Source organism: Pisolithus orientalis (assembly GCF_024613125.1).
Source record: "Pisolithus orientalis strain OTSU chromosome Unknown F5J12scaffold_30, whole genome shotgun sequence".
In the NCBI taxonomy this organism is placed as follows: domain Eukaryota; kingdom Fungi; phylum Basidiomycota; class Agaricomycetes; order Boletales; family Pisolithaceae; genus Pisolithus; species Pisolithus orientalis.
Genome location: NW_026260811.1, coordinates 48,553 through 65,280, shown reverse-complemented (window position 1 = coordinate 65,280; position 16,728 = coordinate 48,553). Strand labels below are relative to the sequence as shown.

Below are 16,728 nucleotides of genomic sequence, written 5' to 3'. Positions count from 1 at the left end.
GCATGCCCGTAAGTTGTCTGTTTCTGCATGACATCATACTCACCTACCTGACAGTTTAGTGAGAAATTTGATTTGTAGTCGTAGTAGCTGTCAGTGAATGACTTTGGTCATGCATAAAGGTTAACAGTCATTCCATCTGCAGCAAAAACTCCATTTCTCCAAGACCAGCAAGTTCGTGACTCCGCAAATTCTCATGCATGCCTCAGTTCTGGGGATCACACATCTGGCACATAAATGAAGTTGTCATGCTTGTCCAGCAGTGCTGCCATTACCCAGTGAGTACAATTGATGACTGTTCCAACACTAACGCCTGCCCACTGGGCAGCATCCTCAGGTGAAGATGCATTACCGTAGTGCCCCATGCAGAAAAGGAAAATTGCGAGTTGAACGGCCACAGGTAATTGTTTGTTGTTTGACTTGTTCAAAAATATGTAGTGGTCACTAATTTGGTCTAAAATGTCATTGAATATCACAGGATCAACGCGCAATTTTTTCCGGAACAAGAGTGGTCGGTGGATAGCAAAATGATCAAGGAGTGGCAGTTGAGATGCATGCATCATTGGTATGCCTGGTCACTCGAAGATTCATGCCATGTGGACCTCATCATAGAGCGCCCAAATGGTCTGCAGTGCCACTGTATATGGAGCAGTTATCCTCTTCACAGAATGGAGTGAGCTGAGGGACGAGGATGATGAGGTGGACATGGATGAAATTGGAGATAAGATCATCAGGGACAAGGGTTCGGACAAGACATCTGTCCAGTCGCCATCTGACATGCTAGAATCAGAGTCATTGTCATTGGCCTCCATGTAAGTCCCTAGCTGCTGCAACTGCATTTTGGCGACTCTGACTGCTGCATCACCCAGGATCTCTAGGGTCTCTTGATGAGCAGACTTATGGACCATTGTGGCAGAAGGAGGACAGTGTTATCTACTCATATCTAATACCATATCCGAGCTGCCCCCTACAAATATCACTCGTGAGTGAATGTTCGAACTTAGATGTTGAATATAAAAAGACATGATGTCATGCTGTGTAGCACAGCACTCCAAAAACGCAAAGTGAGCGGAGGTTTAAAAAATCGGAACTTGAAATTTGTCAAAGTCGCGGCTGAAGTTTCTGCTAGGGTTCAGTGCCGAACTCAGCCAACTCAGCTAGGGTTTAGCACCAAAATCACTCCAACTCAGTTTATTTTGAGCACCACTAATACAGTATCGCCTTGCTAACCCATCATGCCGCTCCGCGTACTTGCCGCTGGTTGTTTATACGACTACTTAGGGTGCTCACCCCAAATTCTAAGCATAATCTCCTGTGACTTGCGGAGGCCAACCTCTCAGACCCACCAACCCGCCGAATATGCACTTGCCACCACTAGTGGTGGCATTAGTGACGCTTCAATGGCACATCGCAATTACGGCTGGTGGTAGCTGTGTCCTTACAGATTACTTCATGACAGGTATACCTGAGTGGTGCTTGTGTAATATACCAAAAGTCACGTTGGTCCCGAGAGGTGATGCATGGGTAACGATGAAAGTTGCTCTGCTGAAGGACCTACTACAGGAGTCTGTGGATAGAGCAGCTTCCAGGGGCAGGAAGATTGACAACGATACACAGATTCACATACAGGGTAACAATCGTTGGCTCGTTGCCATGTGTAATGTACAGACACTTGCTAGAACAGCTGCCAGAGAGGTTCGTTACCTCGACGGGATGCTTGGGTGAGTCGTCGGAGTTATGATAAGGCGCCTTGGAGTCTTCAAAAGTGTTCATGTACTCCACCACCTCGGCGCCGGACTGTTGCATGATGGTTTAAACAGCGTCCTCCGACACTTGCCCCCATTTCGAAAGGCTAACAACGCGTTTGTGCAGGTACTCTGAAACGTACACGGTGATAAAAACACACGGGCAGTTCCAGGACACGCCGAAAGCGGATAAAACACAGCCAAGTGCAACATCTGGGCTTTTCAGATAATTGCGGAAACCTGTGATATCTGTGCCCGGAGTCCGTGACCGGATTCTGGCGACAGAGGCCTATGCCAAGATATCCCCCGCTAGGTAGCAAGCGATTATTAGTCGTGAGCTCGTGGGCGGCCTCTGCCAGTGTCTGATCGGTGATGATGTGGACAGGGTAAGAGGAGGTGCATCGGTCTCCCTGACTGAAGTACGAATTGTAGGTCAGGGTGACACGATGGCCAGATGTGACTACATGAACTTCGTGCTCAACACCAGAGAAAAACGAAACGTAGCCAACGCATGGCTGCTGAGAGGATTCGGACATCGATGCTAATAATCTTTTTATTTTTATTTGACAATTGAAATCCCCCACCCACTCGTGATCGTTTTTGCGAAGGACGACTTCGCCCCCATCGTGCGGAGTGGGGAAAACGATGACGAGTGAACCAATCATAGTATCACTACGTGGCGTATAAAACGAACCTTTACCTGCACGCGGCTATCGTTAGAACTCTGAAAAGAAAGACGCGAGGAAGGTGAACCGTAGACATCGAGCTTATAAAATTCCATCTTGATCTCTCGTTTCTCGGCGTTGCCCTCCAACAACTCTCGGTGGACGATGGACCGTGTGACTTTTGAATGGCGTCACCACGTGACCTACGACCAACCGACGTCACGTGACCTTCGAACTGCATTACGGCAGTGGCTGGTATCCTCCTGTCGAACGTAACTTCGAAATATGTGCTGCACGTCCGTCTGGCTGCCTGAAGATTTCGACTTCCTAATTTTGGCCGTACGGAAGAGCAATTGCCCGGCTTTCCGCACAGAATAGCATCTGTGGTTTGAAGCGTCTCCTGACCTCTTGCGGTTGCCTTAGAGGCGCTGATTTCCTTCTGGCTGACCACTTTCGTGCTGGAGTCCTGTGGCTCGCAGTAAATGCCTTCATGGGCATAAGCATGTGATTTTAAATTGATGGGCCTGTCATCTCGTCGCTCGATAAGCCCAATACATATATCGGACCCTCCACGGCGGCAGATATCGGCAACGAAATGAGGGATGAAGCATAACACAACTGCGGCGCGAAATCACTCATGTACAACCCCAACTCTCGCCAGAATGTCGTCGGTAGAAGCACGCGATCGTCATCGATGATCTCACCAGAAGCCCAAATGAGCACCCCGGGTCTCGACCGCTTGCACGACGGTCTAGCCGCAACCCGGGATCAAATAGAACGCAACACCTAGACGTATCACCATGCTGTCGCCTTCTTTGTTTTCATTGCCTCTAGACGAGGGATATCTCCACCGAGCAGGGTATGTCATTTTTCCTGCTTTGAAATTGTAGTTGAACCGGTGACCCCTCATTACGCTTCATTCAGTCCTTCCACTCAGTACCATAGGCTGATTGCGTAACAGACTTCTTCAACGACGAAACTACTCTACACCTCTTCGCATCCTCACTCACCCACGTGTGTCTGGTGACATACGCGAGAATACCGTCCAGTTGTCCAATTTGCCTTTTCCTTCCCCCGGGCGATCGTTCGTCCTCCAGGAACCGCCATTTACGTCCGATCATGGTCCACAGGGACAACGTGCACCAGTGCGAGACTTCGATTCTGATCACGCTCACCCCGTTCCTCGGTCTTCTCCCGTTGAATCGGTGGCTTTTCTTCCCTACGATGGTCAAGATGGAGATGGGCCTGCCGGAGATCTAGACTTCATTTCCCATCCGCAAATTGCGTCCTTAGATATTGCTTCTGCCTCTGCCTCTGCCTCAGATTTCTCTGCTCTTTCTCCTGCTGTGGAGTCGTCACAAGAGACGGGGACATCACAAAAGATGCTCTCTACCACCTCACACGACGATACATCATTTGGATCTCCCTTATTCACACCATCGGGCCTGTCTTTCCTACTCACTCGAAAACTGACAACGCCTAATGATGGGAGTATGCCATCGATTGTCGAACACTCGCGATCGTCATCTTTCACAACTGGCGGATCCCTCCCTGACAAGCCTCGCTATAGAGAAAGGGACGAAATCGCTGCTCGGGAAAGTGGTATTTTCCCAATACAAGAGCAAGAAGGAGCACTACCCGGTACGCTATCTGAAACAGCGCCCTTGTTGCCTCGGCACACCGTCATCGCCCATCGCGATCCCTCCTCCAGTCTGGGTCCTCCCAAGAAAACTATTTTCACGGGTTTGGGATCCAGACTGCGTCGCGCATTTGACATCGACGTCGATATTTGCGATGTGGCAAAAATAGCCATTTCCTCTGTTCCTGCAGTCATTTTTGGTGGCCTTTTGAACATTCTGGATGGTCTCTCTTGTGAGGCATTCTTTCCACGTCCTTCCCATCCTCTTCATGGATATTTTTACAGACGGAATGATAATGTTTCCTGCTTCTGGTGTTTTCGCTAGCTTGGGTGGAATGGGCGTATCGCTATTTTTCGTCTCGTGAGTACGAACTTTCCTTTGATAGTGTTGATGGTATAGTATCGCCGACACCACCACCCGACTCGAATCCCAGCGCCACCACTTTTGCTTGCTCGAGAATATGGGCACTAAATTTAGGGGATGGCTTGACACCCGAAACTGACTGTCATTTCTAGAACAGTGATTTCCCAATTCATCTACTCGTTCGGCGGGAGTCAGTTCGCAGGTGCGAATGGGAGTATGATGATCGAGACAGTCGTATGTCCATAACCTTCTCGAAGTTTCCAATCTGATCCCGCTTCCGACGTCCGAATGCTGTGCTTCCGATTGTCCAAATTTCCTATGAGGGCAGCCGTTCTTCCATATCATTGCGTCGACGATAGAGAGAGAGATCGGAAAAGAGCACGTGCGTGAAGTAATCGCGACAACGCTCGTTGCATATGCCTTGTCCTCCGTTTTGACGGGTAAGTAAATTTGTCAAACTATAACGCACTTCATCTTGTCTCGATGGTTGAGCCTGTGTACCAAGAATTGGCGCTGATGATGTGCAGGACTGACGTTCCTCCTACTGGGATACCTGCGTCTCGGTGTCATCATCGGATTCTTTCCGAGACATATCCTCGTCGGGTGCATAGGTGGAGTTGGCGTGTTCCTTATTTTGACAGGGTGAGCAAAATTCGGATTGACCGGGGCTCTTATATTTTCGGATCTATCTAATTTTGCCACATCCATCGATCTGTTAGATTGACAGTTAGCACCCGTCTGCCCTCCGATGCTCTCGATCCACCTACGTGGGACACCCTCCAATATTTAACGACGAACACACATGCACTTGGACAGTGGATGCCGCCTCTGGCCCTAGCTATCCTGATGAGGATTATTACATCCCGGTGGAAGCATCAACTCGTGTTTCCAATCTGTAAGTACAGCTTTTTTTCTTCCCGGCTGTTAGGCTATTCATACTGTTCATACCCAAACTTTCTTTCGGACAATAGATTTCTTGGTGATACCAGTGGTGTTTTATGTGATAGTTATCGCTGCAGGTCTCGATCTAGACAGGTTACGAAGGGACGGATGGCTGTTCGATTCTGCAGGAACGACTGGGTCCGAAGGTTGGTATGAGTTCTATACCTATATCGGTGAGTCCGTCTCTCGTCATAACGATGTATATTTCTCGAGTTATTGATTTTGTTGTGCCTGGAGACCTCGGTTTGATTAAGTGGACGCCGATGTGGAATACGTTGCCGACGCAGTTTGCACTGTAAGTGTTATATCATACACTTCAGATGAATAGGACCAGAAGGGTTTTCTCGGGATAGGTTGTTCTTTAATATTTTGCATCCACCCCTCAACGTCCCCGCCTTGTGTGAGCCTAATTTATGGTCTGGTTGTTCCATGATAAGTCGCTGATATAATGATGGCGATTGGGTCGGTGGTGGAATCATGCGTAGCTGTTTCGTTGAATCAAGACATCGACACGAACAAGGAACTCGTCGGACATGGATTGTCGAATTTGATTTCTGGATTTCTGGGTTCTGTGTATGCTCGTCTCCTTCTCCGTCGTGCGATGTTGCCAGGTCATTCTTACGAGTTCGCGCCATCTGTAGGCCCAATTATCTTGTCTACGTCAATACGTTGATGTAATTGTTCTCTGCATTTTTCTGTATTGGACACTCACACGAAACTTGTCGTTCGATAGGTTCTACCGCGTTGGAGGAGGGAACAGAATCGCAGGGTTAATGCTTGCTCTCGTGACCCTTCTCATCCTGATGGTCGGCACGGCACCGGTTGCATACATCCGTACGTCGTCACCTCACTTGAGTTCTTGAATCTCGTCTAAAGCGTCCGTTCACTTGTCTGTGATAGCGGTCGTCGTCGTCGGTGCATTAATTTTTGCGCTTGGAATTGACCTTGTCAAGGAGGCATTGTGGGATACAAGGTATCGCGTGAGTTGGTGCGTGGCGACATGTTCTTTCCTTTTCCGCAACGTGGAGAGGGAACGGGTGATGTTGACACCGAATTCATTGCAGGACGGAGTATGTGACTATCGTGAGCATCATGGTGACGATGACTGTGTGGGATTTCGTGATTGGCGTGCTTTTCGGGATAATTGTCAGTTGTGAGTTTTCTTTTCATTTAACTATGATCCCGGCATGTATCATTCATTCCTTTGCAAAGGTGTTTTCTTTGTCGTACAGAACTCACGGCGGCGGAGTATTCGAGCGTGCTACCCTGGCAATGCAGCCATGTCCACTGTCCGCCGTCCAGCTGCACACAGGGCCTACATCCACGACGTCTCGAAGCAAACACGTATTATGCAACTACAAGGTTTCCTTTTCTTTGGAACGATCATGCGCGTCGAGGAAAAGTTACGGAGTATTGTCGAGGATCCGGACTGGCGAACCAACCCTGTACGGTTCATCATCGTTGACTTGACACTCGTACCTGGTGTGGATATGTCCGCTGGGGAGGCGTTCGTAAGGGTACAAAGGTTGCTTGCTGCGAAGGGTGTCGTGCTGGTATTTTGCGGTGTGGAGAGTGAGTTGGGCGTGGGGAAGGCACTGGCGAATTCGGGGATTTTGGAGGAGCAAGGAGTGGAGGTTTTTGAGTCCTTAAATGATGCGTTGGAATGTGAGTAGTCCCGTTGTGCTGTTCTTGTTCTTCCTTTGACTGAGACGGGACCGACCCGATTACAACGGATAGGGACGGAGAATGAGTATTTGGGGGCGTGGTTCAGGTTGCAAAGAGCGGGAAGTGTGCCTGTCGGTAAGTTGATTTCTCCGATTCCCGGGGTGTTGGGAGTATGACGGGGCAATGGGTATCGTAGCGTTGCCTGAACGACAAGGGGAGGGGGTTGGATTCCATGAGGCACTAGTAGGATCGCCTAGAGAACGCTATTTGCGTGATGCGGGAAATCGAACGATTGTTGGCGGTGAGTTATCTTGACGCACCCGTTCTCGCTATCTTCGTTGAAGAGCGGGCTTGTATCTGTCCCGCACAGAGCCTTTCTCGAGCGGCATTGCGCCAGAGCCACTCAACACGCTCCTAAAGGCCTTCCAATCATATGAGGAAATCGATCGCGATGTGCTTGTTCGCCTATCCACTTACTTCACTCGTCTCTCGCTCCCTTCCGGACATGTCCTCTGGGACGTTGGCGACACTCCAGACGGTCTGTACATCATCCAATCAGGCGTTCTCCGTGCATCATACCGCTTCGGATCCCACACGCGCATCATTGGGGAGTCGATGGTGTCGGGCGCCTTAGCGGGAGAACTCTCAGGATTGTCCGGATTACCAAGGAACGCGAGGGTCGCCGTGGAGCGAGAAGCAGTGGTGTGGTGGCTGGGAAGGGAGGCATTGAGGAGACTTGAGAGAGAAGATGCAGAGTTGGCATGGACGTTTGTGAGGATGGTGTTGAAGGGTGAGTAAATAGTCCTTCATTTCTGACGGAGAGAATGGTGTAGGTTGTGTGCGGTGTGAACGTAGTGCTGATGAGGGTTCTCTATAGCTGCACAGGTGGATACAGATGTATTACTTGCAGCACTTGCAAGTCGGTAGGAGGGTGGCATTGCAATGAGATCTTGAGTTGACCGGGTATGCGAGAGTTCGACATATGCACGCACTGGTAATACGTAGGGCTGGTTAGGCATTTGTTCCTAGTATACCTAAAAGAATTGGATCATGCAGACACTCATTCAAACCGACAATGTCTGTCAACCAGGTCCCAATAGTACTTGAGGGACTCACGGCACACCGAACATTCTCAGCGGGGAGGAACAGACATGCAACGTCCAGCCTGACACCGTTCGATGTGCTCCCGTAGGTTGGAAGATGAAGCTGGGCAACCTTCAACGTTACATCAGCTGCCTGGTGGCAGTAATTGAGTTGTATTATGTGGTTGCATTTGTCTATAAGCAGATCTCCAACAGAGCCTCGATCGTTCCGAGCAGAGTCTGTCAGGAGCCAGTGCTCGCGACGATTCTCTCCTTCATCCACTCCGTAACTTCATGCCCCCACTGTTCTCCTTGTCCCGAGCAAAGAGCCCAGTTTGGACTAACATGATTGTGTCCAACGCCAATAATTCTCTTTGGTTCCCTCCCCAGCCGCCTCTTTAGATCCTTCATGATTTCTAATCCAGTAACTTGCAGCCAATCAGGCTCCCTCTCCGCCTGGACCAACAAAATTTCTGGGTGCGCCTGGATCTCTTCGTCCGTCAAATTGTTCCATAGGGTTCGTGGTTCACGCTCGCGCTGCTGCTCTGGAGTCCCGAAATAAAATCTCACCGGTCCACTCGTATGAAATGATTCTCCTCGCACGTCGAAGAACCAGGGCCCTGCGTTCCATATCACACCCCGGAGCGGCGGGAGTGTCTTGCGCAGTTCCTCGTACATCGTCATCACCTTGACATGTGCTGCGCCCGCCGAATGGCCCATCACGAAGATGTGCTCTGGATCGAGCTCCTGAGTCGAGCCGGTCGAAGAAGATCTAATTGTCTCGGCGTTGTCTTTGACCCATATGATCGCATCGCGGATGTCCTGTGAAGCTGCAGGAAAGCGGGCTTCCGGGACGAGTCGGTAGTCTGGTATGACGGTGATGAAGCCGCGCTGGGCGAAAAACGAGCCGAGGGCAAGGTACCCCATCTCGTATGGAGGTGGAAATTGCCTGGAGCCAGTGTTGTAGCCACCACCGTAGACGAAGAATAGCACGGGGACTTTTGCGTTTGGAGTTAGAGCCGGCTGGTCGGGGTAATATACATCCAACTAGGTTGGTCGCAGCTTAGAGCGTTCCTGGCAGCGGCAGGATACAGAACTTGGGCTCACGTTGTGTCTGTGTCGCTGGCCATACTTGAAAGTCTTCTTCTCGATCTTCTCGATTTCTGCTCGCCTTTCGTCGAGAATGGGCACGAAAGCGCTCAGCGCTGGTGTTGATCGGGCCCGTGAGGTTACTGATAGGCTACGAATGCGGGTTGGATTGCTCACTGAGAAGATTGATCTTATCGATATTCGTTTCCGGATTTTTTGCAATGATGTCCATGGCCTCACAGAGCGTCTACCGAGTAGAATCAACAAGAAGGGAATATGAATTGTATCTATAGCTCATTCCGAGTTGTTTTGAGCCTATCTCGCGACTATCGATTCGATTGGCGATGTCCGGTCAGAGAGGGGCCATCAGTTCCAAACGTACAAGTCTGCGATGAATAGATACTTCAGTACAGTGTGTACAGTGTAATGATAGGGTAAGTTAGGATATCTATTATACTATATGTTATATATCTCTAGTCAACTCGTGTCTAAGCGTGTATGAGGTACGTAGAATGAACCCATAAGGCCGGATCGGAAGTCAGAGATTCCGTATGGTGGATGCGACGGCATCGAAAAAAAATAAAGCACGAGGAAGATTGCGGAGATAATTAGGTAGTAGGAACCATCGCCCGTATACCTTCTGGAACAAACTGCGCAGGGAGAGGCGCGATCTTGTCTAGCGGTGCTCGTTTGGCGAGGGCAAGCAGATTGAGGCGAATCCGTTTTGTGAGTGGTTCTTCGAGAGCATCATTGTCTGAGACGTCCTTGGCGTCCTCCTCGGGGGGCTCAGAGTCCACATCCATCGGTGAGCTGAGCATCACTTCGCTTCCTTCTTCCTTTTTAACTGGATCTGGGTCCTCCTCTGTGCGTTTCCGCTTGTGTTGTAACCTCTCGAGTGCTTGGGCAGACCAAATCAATGCATGCCCAATCGCTTCCCGTTCGTTAGCGACGGGATCAAGTGCATGCATTGGCGTTTGCGCTTGGGGTAGGGGTTGGGAGTCTGCCACAGTCATGTTCGTGTCCAAGCCCACATCCAGGTTCCTGTTCCCATCACCTTCCCTGTCGCTCTCAACATCGACCATTCTATCGGGGATCGTCCCACACGTTGATTTTGGAGTATTTTTAATACTCCCCGTCACGCCCGTATCGTCACCCACACCAACGCCATTTTCGATATCAGTAGGTTCCAGTACTGATACACGTGCTAATTCATCAGGGCTCCGAAGCAGCGCTGCCATATCAAGCGGTGCGCGGAGCATGGCGAGTATCGAGGAGGCAATTGGGAGTATGAGGATACGGGCGAGAGCCGGAGAGGACCCTTGTGGGAAGGCGAGTGCGTGCGCAAGGTTAGAATGGAGTGGCAGCTCAGGTGAGGAAAGCAATGTCGAATTCGTGGGCCCCAGTTCGGGCTCGAGTTTTGGCTGAGGCACGTGAGATTCAGGTCCCAGCACATCGGAGATCGAAGGAGCAGCGCCTTCTGTTTGCCGGAAGATGTCACGAAGGAAGGAATGTCTTCCGCGCGTAACAGAGTCGACGAGGTGTGTCTCGACGTATCGTGCGACGGGGACGCCAAGAGGTATGTCTGGATCAGGCGGGATCTGGAACGTCGAAGATTCATGCGTCGGATAAAAAGCAAGATACATGGCATGCACAGCCATATCGTTAGCATACAGGTAAGAAGTATTAGCAGAGCTGCGTCAGGAGACTGAAAAGCAGGCAGGAAGCGTCAAGACATACCTCAACTTCAGGAGGACGACGCAGGAATTCTGCGAGGCTGCGTACATAAGCGAACCCGTCGACACCACCATATACCACGTCTAGCAAATAATCCCATCCGTTTCTAACGGTTGCATCCGTCCAAAAGTCGGACTCCGTTTGAGGGATAGATGTATCCGTTGACGGCCACGGTGACGATGATGGAGGGGACGAGTGCGGAATCTGTCTAGACGACATGCTACTTCGGAGTGCCGCAAGTAAATTCTGCTCGCTCGCACACGTATTGGCACGTGAAGCCGGATCTACAGCCAGCCTACCGAGAAGCTCCGCAAACGTACCCCAGTCGGCTGGCAACGCTTCATGAGAGGTTTTCGAGGCTGATGCCGTGAGTTCCTCTTGGTCTGTGTCTTTGAGTCGAGATCGGGTGGCTGAGTGGCGTACGATCGTCCAATGCTTCCGTTTGTTTATAGGGCGGACAGTTTGTGCGGTCAACTTGGTGCCCGGCAAATAGGTGTGTCGGGTGTCGACGGTGGTAAGATGGGGAAATGGATGGTCTGAGGGTAGTTGTATGGCTTGTGGCGTGTAGGAAGTACCTTCCGTAGGAAAGGGCGGGTATAGAGCGGATAGCTGTGGTCGAGAGGGAGGGTCAGGTACAAAGACGTTGAGGACTGAAAAGGGGTCCTCCACTAGGCGATGGTCAGCGTAAATGTCGTTGACAAGTAATGGTAGGGTTTAGCTCACTTTCAGCATAGGCGAGGCTGCCATCAGGGTAGTATGGGGGACCTTCTTTCTCGAATCGTAACCTTTCTTTCTTGGTCTTGTATCGCTTGCCTAGACAAAGGGTGAGTGGAGATAGCTAGAACGTATTAACGACGGTACCTTTGATCTTGAGGGCAACCATCATCTCGGCCCAATCAGAACCAGGGGGGAATGCACCAACGCCATCCTTGGACCCCGGCAAACGACCCTCTGCATCCAAACTTTCCGACATAGTTGGGGGTGCGTTCTTCTTCGAACCGCGACCTCTCCTAGTAGGACCCGGGGTAGTCGACGGAGCGGGAGAGCCAGCGGGAAGACTCCCGTCCACATCTCGCAATGTAGAAGTGTCTTCTTCGTCGACATTGACGGGAGTGCCGTCGTCGTCGTTCTCGATTTCGACGTTCCAGTTTGTTTCATACTCGATGACGTGTGCGGAAGCTTTGGATATGTGTTCTAGACCCCAGGACTCGATACGCTCTGCTTCGTTGTAATATATCGAACCGGGAGCATTGAATATCTTAGCATTATTGACGACTAGGCGGAAGTCAGTCTAGGAAAGCGGATGGTTGTCAGCATCAGGTCGGAAGCGATGATGGTACTATGTGAGCAATGTTGACTGCGTTCCGGAAAGACGACGACGGTCGCCAATACCCACACATGTAGATGGGAAACTTGGAGTTGCTCGTGGGACGGGCGAAAAGTGGGGACTCACAGAGAACTCTTCGAGGGAGCGATACTTTCCGCGTTCAACCTTGGTGGTCATCGTGCCAAAATCCATGGGATTTTTTATCACATCCGTATAACCAGGCACCTTGTCAGGATCCACCGGATGAATGAAGAAAGCATAATCATCTTTTCTGGGCGGATGTCAGTTCTGTCTCCTACGTTGAACGCACAGTTCATGGACTCACTTCTTTATTTGCACAATGAGTTTACTGAGGACTTCCCTGAGTGGTTTCAACTTGACTGGTCTTGGAGCTTTCTTGACGTCTCCATCCTGATTCGGAGGGATGCTTTTGAGGTTGGATTTCTTTCCAGCCTTTGCAGCCTTGAGCGCTTTGAGAGAAGGCAATACGAGCGTAATTCCTGAATGCGAGTGTCCATTTAGCCTGTTTTCAAGCCCTGATTGCGACGTCGACGCCTGGTTTTCGTGTTCGCCCAACAAATCGACGCCGTCGGACATCGCTGGAAAATGTTTACAGATGCTTATGTAACGTAATCCAGTGATCAATCACATCACGTGCTGATGGAGATTGACAGGGGTAGTTTGCCCAAAAGGGCCCACGCGTCGAGAGATTCGAAGACACCACGCAGACGGCTTATAACATGTACTGATGAGTTGACCGCGGGTAGCTACCCCTCCAACCTCTCAATTTCGCGCCTTTGATAGCTTCAGGACTGATGATTGGGGCTTTTTGTCAATATTGCCGAGTCTTCCATCGTGGCAGTCCTGAGGTAGGAACTCATAATGTCACGTCTTAGAACACTCGTTGCTTTGCTGGTGACTGATGCTATTGAATTATGTACGTAAACAATACATTGCAAACGCGCCTTGCACTGAAAGCTGCATCCAGAGTGGCTCAACACGCTCTCCACCGCAACCACATCTCTGGTAACTCTATGGAATCTGAACTTGCATACCCCCTGACAGCCAAAGAGCCATTCAACAATCCTGACGCCGACGTGATCATCCGAACTTCTGATAAAGTCGACTTTCGAATCTTCAAATGCATGCTTTCACTCACATCTTCCGTCTTCAAAGATTTGCTTGCTCCTGGAGGCCTTAAGTTCGAATTTTATGCAGACCCTACATCTATCCCTACCATTACTGTGTCGGAAAACATCACGACGATAGACTCGCTACTCAGGCTGGTCTATCCAGGCGCAATTTATCCGAACCCGCCTTTTTCTTCTTTCGATGACGCTAAACTGTTCCTCGCTGCAGTTGCCAAGTACAACATGATCCCAACAATCGCTGACCGTGCCAAGGAACTGGTCGCAGACCAGTTTCTGAAGGAACACACCGTCTCCTTGTATGCAGTCGCATGCGAACATGGGTGGTGCGATCTTGCGAGAAAGGCAGCATGGGCAGCGTTGAAGATTAGGGATTTAGGGCAGCCAGGTCGGGGAGGATACGTCAAGGAGTTGGAGACCTTGCCGGCAGCTGCATTTTACAGACTGCTGGAGTATCATCATGCATGTGGTGTCATTGCTAGCGAGCTGAAGTTCGATTCCGCATCGTTCCCACCAGCCGGGTGCCCTGGAGATATGGATGTATGCGCGTGGAACGAGCATCGCCAATGGCTTGTGAAGAAGTATGTGAAAGTCTGTCGTAGCAGACTGTTGACTCGGCCACACCCGTCTACAATTCGAAGAACGTCTACCAAAGAATGGCTTTATAACGACGAACGTACCCTCAAACTCCAGATGTGCCCTAGCTGCCCTGCACAATTCAAGTCGTTCCGCAGAGCCTATGCCGCGAAGGTCAGAGGGGCAATTTCCACAGTGAGTTAGCCTGTCCGTTTGGAGCCTAGCCTTTGGCGTTCATTACGGAGCCATAGGTAGAATTGGAATTTAGGTCTTGATCGCCAGGACCACGCACATGTAGCAGCAGACAACCGGTTTCATTTTGTCGATCTTAGTAATTCCAGGTCTTCCAAAACCGAGTGGAAAACGTGTCGACGTTTGCAGAATACGGATCAACACTCCCCATTTTCTTGTGTCATGCCACCGCTTGAGGTGCCGGCAATCACTAGAAGAATACTCGGAGGACGACTCACGTTCCAAAGCTGACGCCACCTGCGTTGCGTTTTTGTTGCATACAAGACAACAATGACAGGGAACAGCCAATAAACAACGTGAGGTCAACCTGCCGGTAGTTCCAATGTTATTGTATATACTGAACTGTCTAGAGACGCTGGCAAAGTTAGTGCCTGACGCACCCAGATATCTGTCACTAGAAATTCTGAATTGCAGGCGCCTGCATGCTACGAGGGCTTTGTGGGTTCCTGCCACTCCGTCGGGGGAATGGATGGACTGAGCCACTGAGGGATGGCCCGCCTTCTACTAGAAGACAGATCCGACTGTTACCCACATACCCGACTTCCACCTGCTATCGACCATTGTGAGGCGGCTATGGAGAGGTCATTATAAATATGTAAGTCGTGCAAGCGCGATTTGCACCCCGTCAAGCTGTATAGGAGTAAATCTAGTATATACAAGATACCGGCGATGGAGTCCTATCTCAAGCTGGGCTGAGACGATAACTCTCCACTGCGAAGTTCTTCCGCCGAGAATTAATACAGAGGAAGAACCTCTGCAGCATTTGCGAAGAGAGCAGTGATTCCCAAGACTTGGCTCCTGCCCAACCGAGGTCACGTGTAACTGGAACGCGCCACAGCGTGATTGCCATCTAAGGTTCTGACGTCACATTCATACTCGTTTTCTTTCAGACCATTGAATGGTCTGAAAAAGGACCTGACAGGTCAGGTCGGCTTGTTGGGACCTTACCATAGTTACATACTATTGCGCAGAGGAACGGGAGAACGAAGAGCAATAAGGCACGAACACTTGCCTTTAGTTAGAGCGTTTGTAGTGTTTTAAAAGTAAAGGTTAGTTGAGGGGACTCAGTTGTCGAGTGGACAAGTGAAGAACAGAATGTAAAATTTGATAGGGACCTAGGGAGAAAGTCCCTGAGTTTATATACATGAGTAGGTAGCACACGGACCAGTAGCATAAAAGGAAACTACTACTCTGTATAGTAAAGAACAGTATGGAAGGTCATGGAATATGACATATGATATGATGTCATAGATGACATCATTGTGGAGCTGATTGCTAAGAGATGTCATGTGATAGACAACAGTGTTGATACACATGTAAATCTAGATGAATCTAGGTGTTGGAACTAATAGGATATTTCCAACACTCCCCCTCACTCTAAAATGGTAAGGTAACAGGACCCATTGACGAAGCGATTAGTTTTCGAATGTCTGCCATGTTAATGATTTTGTAAGACCATCTGCTTTTTGTTTGTCAGTTTGAACATATTCAATACTGAACAAACTATCTTGAACACATTGCACAATGGAGTGCCATTGAACGTTGATATGTTTGGAACGACTGTCCAATACAGGATTCTCTGCTATAAAGCGAAGCTCCCATATTATCACAGTAGAGAATTGTTTTCTCGGTCTTCAACTTGAGTTCATCAAATAGCATAGAAAGCCATTTGATTTGTCTGGCAGCATCGCATAAAGCCATATATTCGGCTTCAGTGGAGGAAAGTGCGATCATCTTCTGTTTATGAGAGCACCAAGAGATTAAGGAAGTGCCAAGGAACATGGCATAACCGGTGGTTGAATGACGTGTGTCTTTATTTGCAGCCCAATCAGAATCTGCAAAACCATAGATTCAAGATTCGAGTCCTGAATAATATAAAGCCAATTTTGGTGTAGATGCAATATAGCGAACTATATGCAAGGCTTTATTTTTGTGATCTTCAGTAGGATTTGCCATATACTGAGACATGCAAATAACCGCAAAGGCAATTTCGGGACGAGTACCAAGAGCCATATAAAGCAATGACCCTATAATTGACTGGTACTGTGACCAAAGAGAAGAGGTGGCTTGATAATCTGATGGTGCTTTTTCTGGTTGATATCCTGAAGGTAATGGAGTGTGAACATTTCGAGCAGTCTCCATATTAAACTGTTTGATGACCTTTTTAATGTAGGGAATTTGATCAAGATATATCTCTTTCCTTGATCTATCCTGGTGAATTTGAATGCCAAGGTATTCCTTGACTTCACCAAGGTCTCAGGATTCCCATTTCTTCATGAATTGTTCCTTCTTGGCTTTGAGAAGATGTTTGTCTGATCCTAGAAAGAGTCCATCATTGACATAGATGAGGAAAATGACAATTCCAGCTTTGGAAGTGTGGATATAGATCCCAGCATCCACTTTAGAACGAATATAGCCCATTTGAAGTAGAGATTGATGAAGGGCTTTATTCCATGCCAACACAGCTTGCTTTAAGCCATAAAGGGCTCTAAGCAACTGATAG

At 49.3% G+C, this 16,728-nt stretch overlaps 7 protein-coding genes across 7 annotated transcripts; 3 read left to right on the top strand and 4 right to left on the bottom strand.

The window, feature by feature from the left end:
• Positions 1 to 1,252: 1,252 nt before the first annotated feature.
• On the top strand, positions 1,253 to 1,785 carry F5J12DRAFT_317978 (uncharacterized protein). Its single transcript, XM_051738880.1, has one exon. It carries the CDS (start codon positions 1,357 to 1,359, stop codon positions 1,720 to 1,722), a length of 366 nt encoding a protein of 121 aa, XP_051597299.1. The 5' UTR covers positions 1,253 to 1,356; the 3' UTR covers positions 1,723 to 1,785.
• Positions 1,786 to 2,008: 223 nt separating this feature from the next.
• F5J12DRAFT_701038 (uncharacterized protein) lies at positions 2,009 to 2,571 on the bottom strand (the record flags this gene model as incomplete). The annotated part of the gene is made up of 2 exons (XM_051740506.1): positions 2,009 to 2,442; positions 2,481 to 2,571. Coding segments are annotated over 2 exons (525 nt in total), but the record flags the coding sequence as incomplete, so codon positions are not given.
• A 1,744-nt stretch (positions 2,572 to 4,315) lies between these two features.
• On the top strand, positions 4,316 to 7,944 carry F5J12DRAFT_906850 (sulfate transporter family-domain-containing protein; the record flags this gene model as incomplete). The annotated part of the gene is made up of 17 exons (XM_051748829.1): positions 4,316 to 4,407; positions 4,563 to 4,644; positions 4,739 to 4,850; positions 4,938 to 5,052; positions 5,130 to 5,305; positions 5,382 to 5,525; positions 5,590 to 5,647; positions 5,706 to 5,752; positions 5,838 to 5,955; positions 6,086 to 6,186; positions 6,253 to 6,340; positions 6,417 to 6,505; positions 6,565 to 7,017; positions 7,090 to 7,152; positions 7,214 to 7,318; positions 7,364 to 7,807; positions 7,895 to 7,944. 17 exons carry the CDS (start codon positions 4,316 to 4,318, stop codon positions 7,942 to 7,944), a joined length of 2,337 nt encoding a protein of 778 aa, XP_051597297.1.
• A 307-nt stretch (positions 7,945 to 8,251) lies between these two features.
• F5J12DRAFT_317828 (Alpha/Beta hydrolase protein) lies at positions 8,252 to 9,561 on the bottom strand. Its single transcript, XM_051738878.1, has 3 exons — positions 9,366 to 9,561; positions 9,207 to 9,304; positions 8,252 to 9,146 (listed from the first exon to the last, which is right to left on the bottom strand). The coding sequence occupies exons 1-3, from the start codon at positions 9,418 to 9,420 to the stop codon at positions 8,343 to 8,345; spliced, it is 957 nt and encodes a 318-aa protein (XP_051597296.1). The 5' UTR covers positions 9,421 to 9,561; the 3' UTR covers positions 8,252 to 8,342.
• Position 9,562: 1 nt separating this feature from the next.
• On the bottom strand, positions 9,563 to 10,904 carry F5J12DRAFT_317935 (uncharacterized protein). Its single transcript, XM_051738879.1, has one exon. The coding sequence runs from the start codon at positions 10,844 to 10,846 to the stop codon at positions 9,797 to 9,799; it is 1,050 nt and encodes a 349-aa protein (XP_051597295.1). The 5' UTR covers positions 10,847 to 10,904; the 3' UTR covers positions 9,563 to 9,796.
• A 21-nt stretch (positions 10,905 to 10,925) lies between these two features.
• Positions 10,926 to 12,851, bottom strand: F5J12DRAFT_848968 (uncharacterized protein; the record flags this gene model as incomplete). The annotated part of the gene is made up of 5 exons (XM_051746452.1): positions 12,575 to 12,851; positions 12,376 to 12,520; positions 11,784 to 12,213; positions 11,646 to 11,735; positions 10,926 to 11,590 (listed from the first exon to the last, which is right to left on the bottom strand). Coding segments are annotated over exons 1-5 (1,522 nt in total), but the record flags the coding sequence as incomplete, so codon positions are not given.
• Positions 12,852 to 12,975: 124 nt separating this feature from the next.
• F5J12DRAFT_317742 (uncharacterized protein) lies at positions 12,976 to 14,305 on the top strand. The gene is made up of 3 exons (XM_051738876.1): positions 12,976 to 13,186; positions 13,238 to 14,168; positions 14,225 to 14,305. Exons 2-3 carry the CDS (start codon positions 13,284 to 13,286, stop codon positions 14,246 to 14,248), a joined length of 909 nt encoding a protein of 302 aa, XP_051597293.1. The 5' UTR covers positions 12,976 to 13,186; positions 13,238 to 13,283; the 3' UTR covers positions 14,249 to 14,305.
• Positions 14,306 to 16,728: the final 2,423 nt, after the last annotated feature.

Excerpts from the sequence above, each read along its gene's own strand:
- F5J12DRAFT_317742 (XM_051738876.1), top strand. The coding sequence starts at position 13,284 with ATGGAATCTGAACTTGCATACCCCCTGACAGCCAAAGAGCCATTCAAC. Across the intron at positions 14,169-14,224 it reads TCAGAGGGGCAATTTCCACA|GTAGAATTGGAATTTAGGTC; the intron begins GTGAGTTAGCCT and ends ACGGAGCCATAG.
- F5J12DRAFT_317978 (XM_051738880.1), top strand. The coding sequence starts at position 1,357 with ATGCACTTGCCACCACTAGTGGTGGCATTAGTGACGCTTCAATGGCAC.
- F5J12DRAFT_317828 (XM_051738878.1), bottom strand. The coding sequence starts at position 9,420 with ATGGACATCATTGCAAAAAATCCGGAAACGAATATCGATAAGATCAAT. Across the intron at positions 9,305-9,365 it reads CGATAAGATCAATCTTCTCA|CGCTGAGCGCTTTCGTGCCC; the intron begins GTGAGCAATCCA and ends GATCAACACCAG. Across the intron at positions 9,147-9,206 it reads GCCAGCGACACAGACACAAC|TTGGATGTATATTACCCCGA; the intron begins GTGAGCCCAAGT and ends CGACCAACCTAG.
- F5J12DRAFT_317935 (XM_051738879.1), bottom strand. The coding sequence starts at position 10,846 with ATGGCTGTGCATGCCATGTATCTTGCTTTTTATCCGACGCATGAATCT.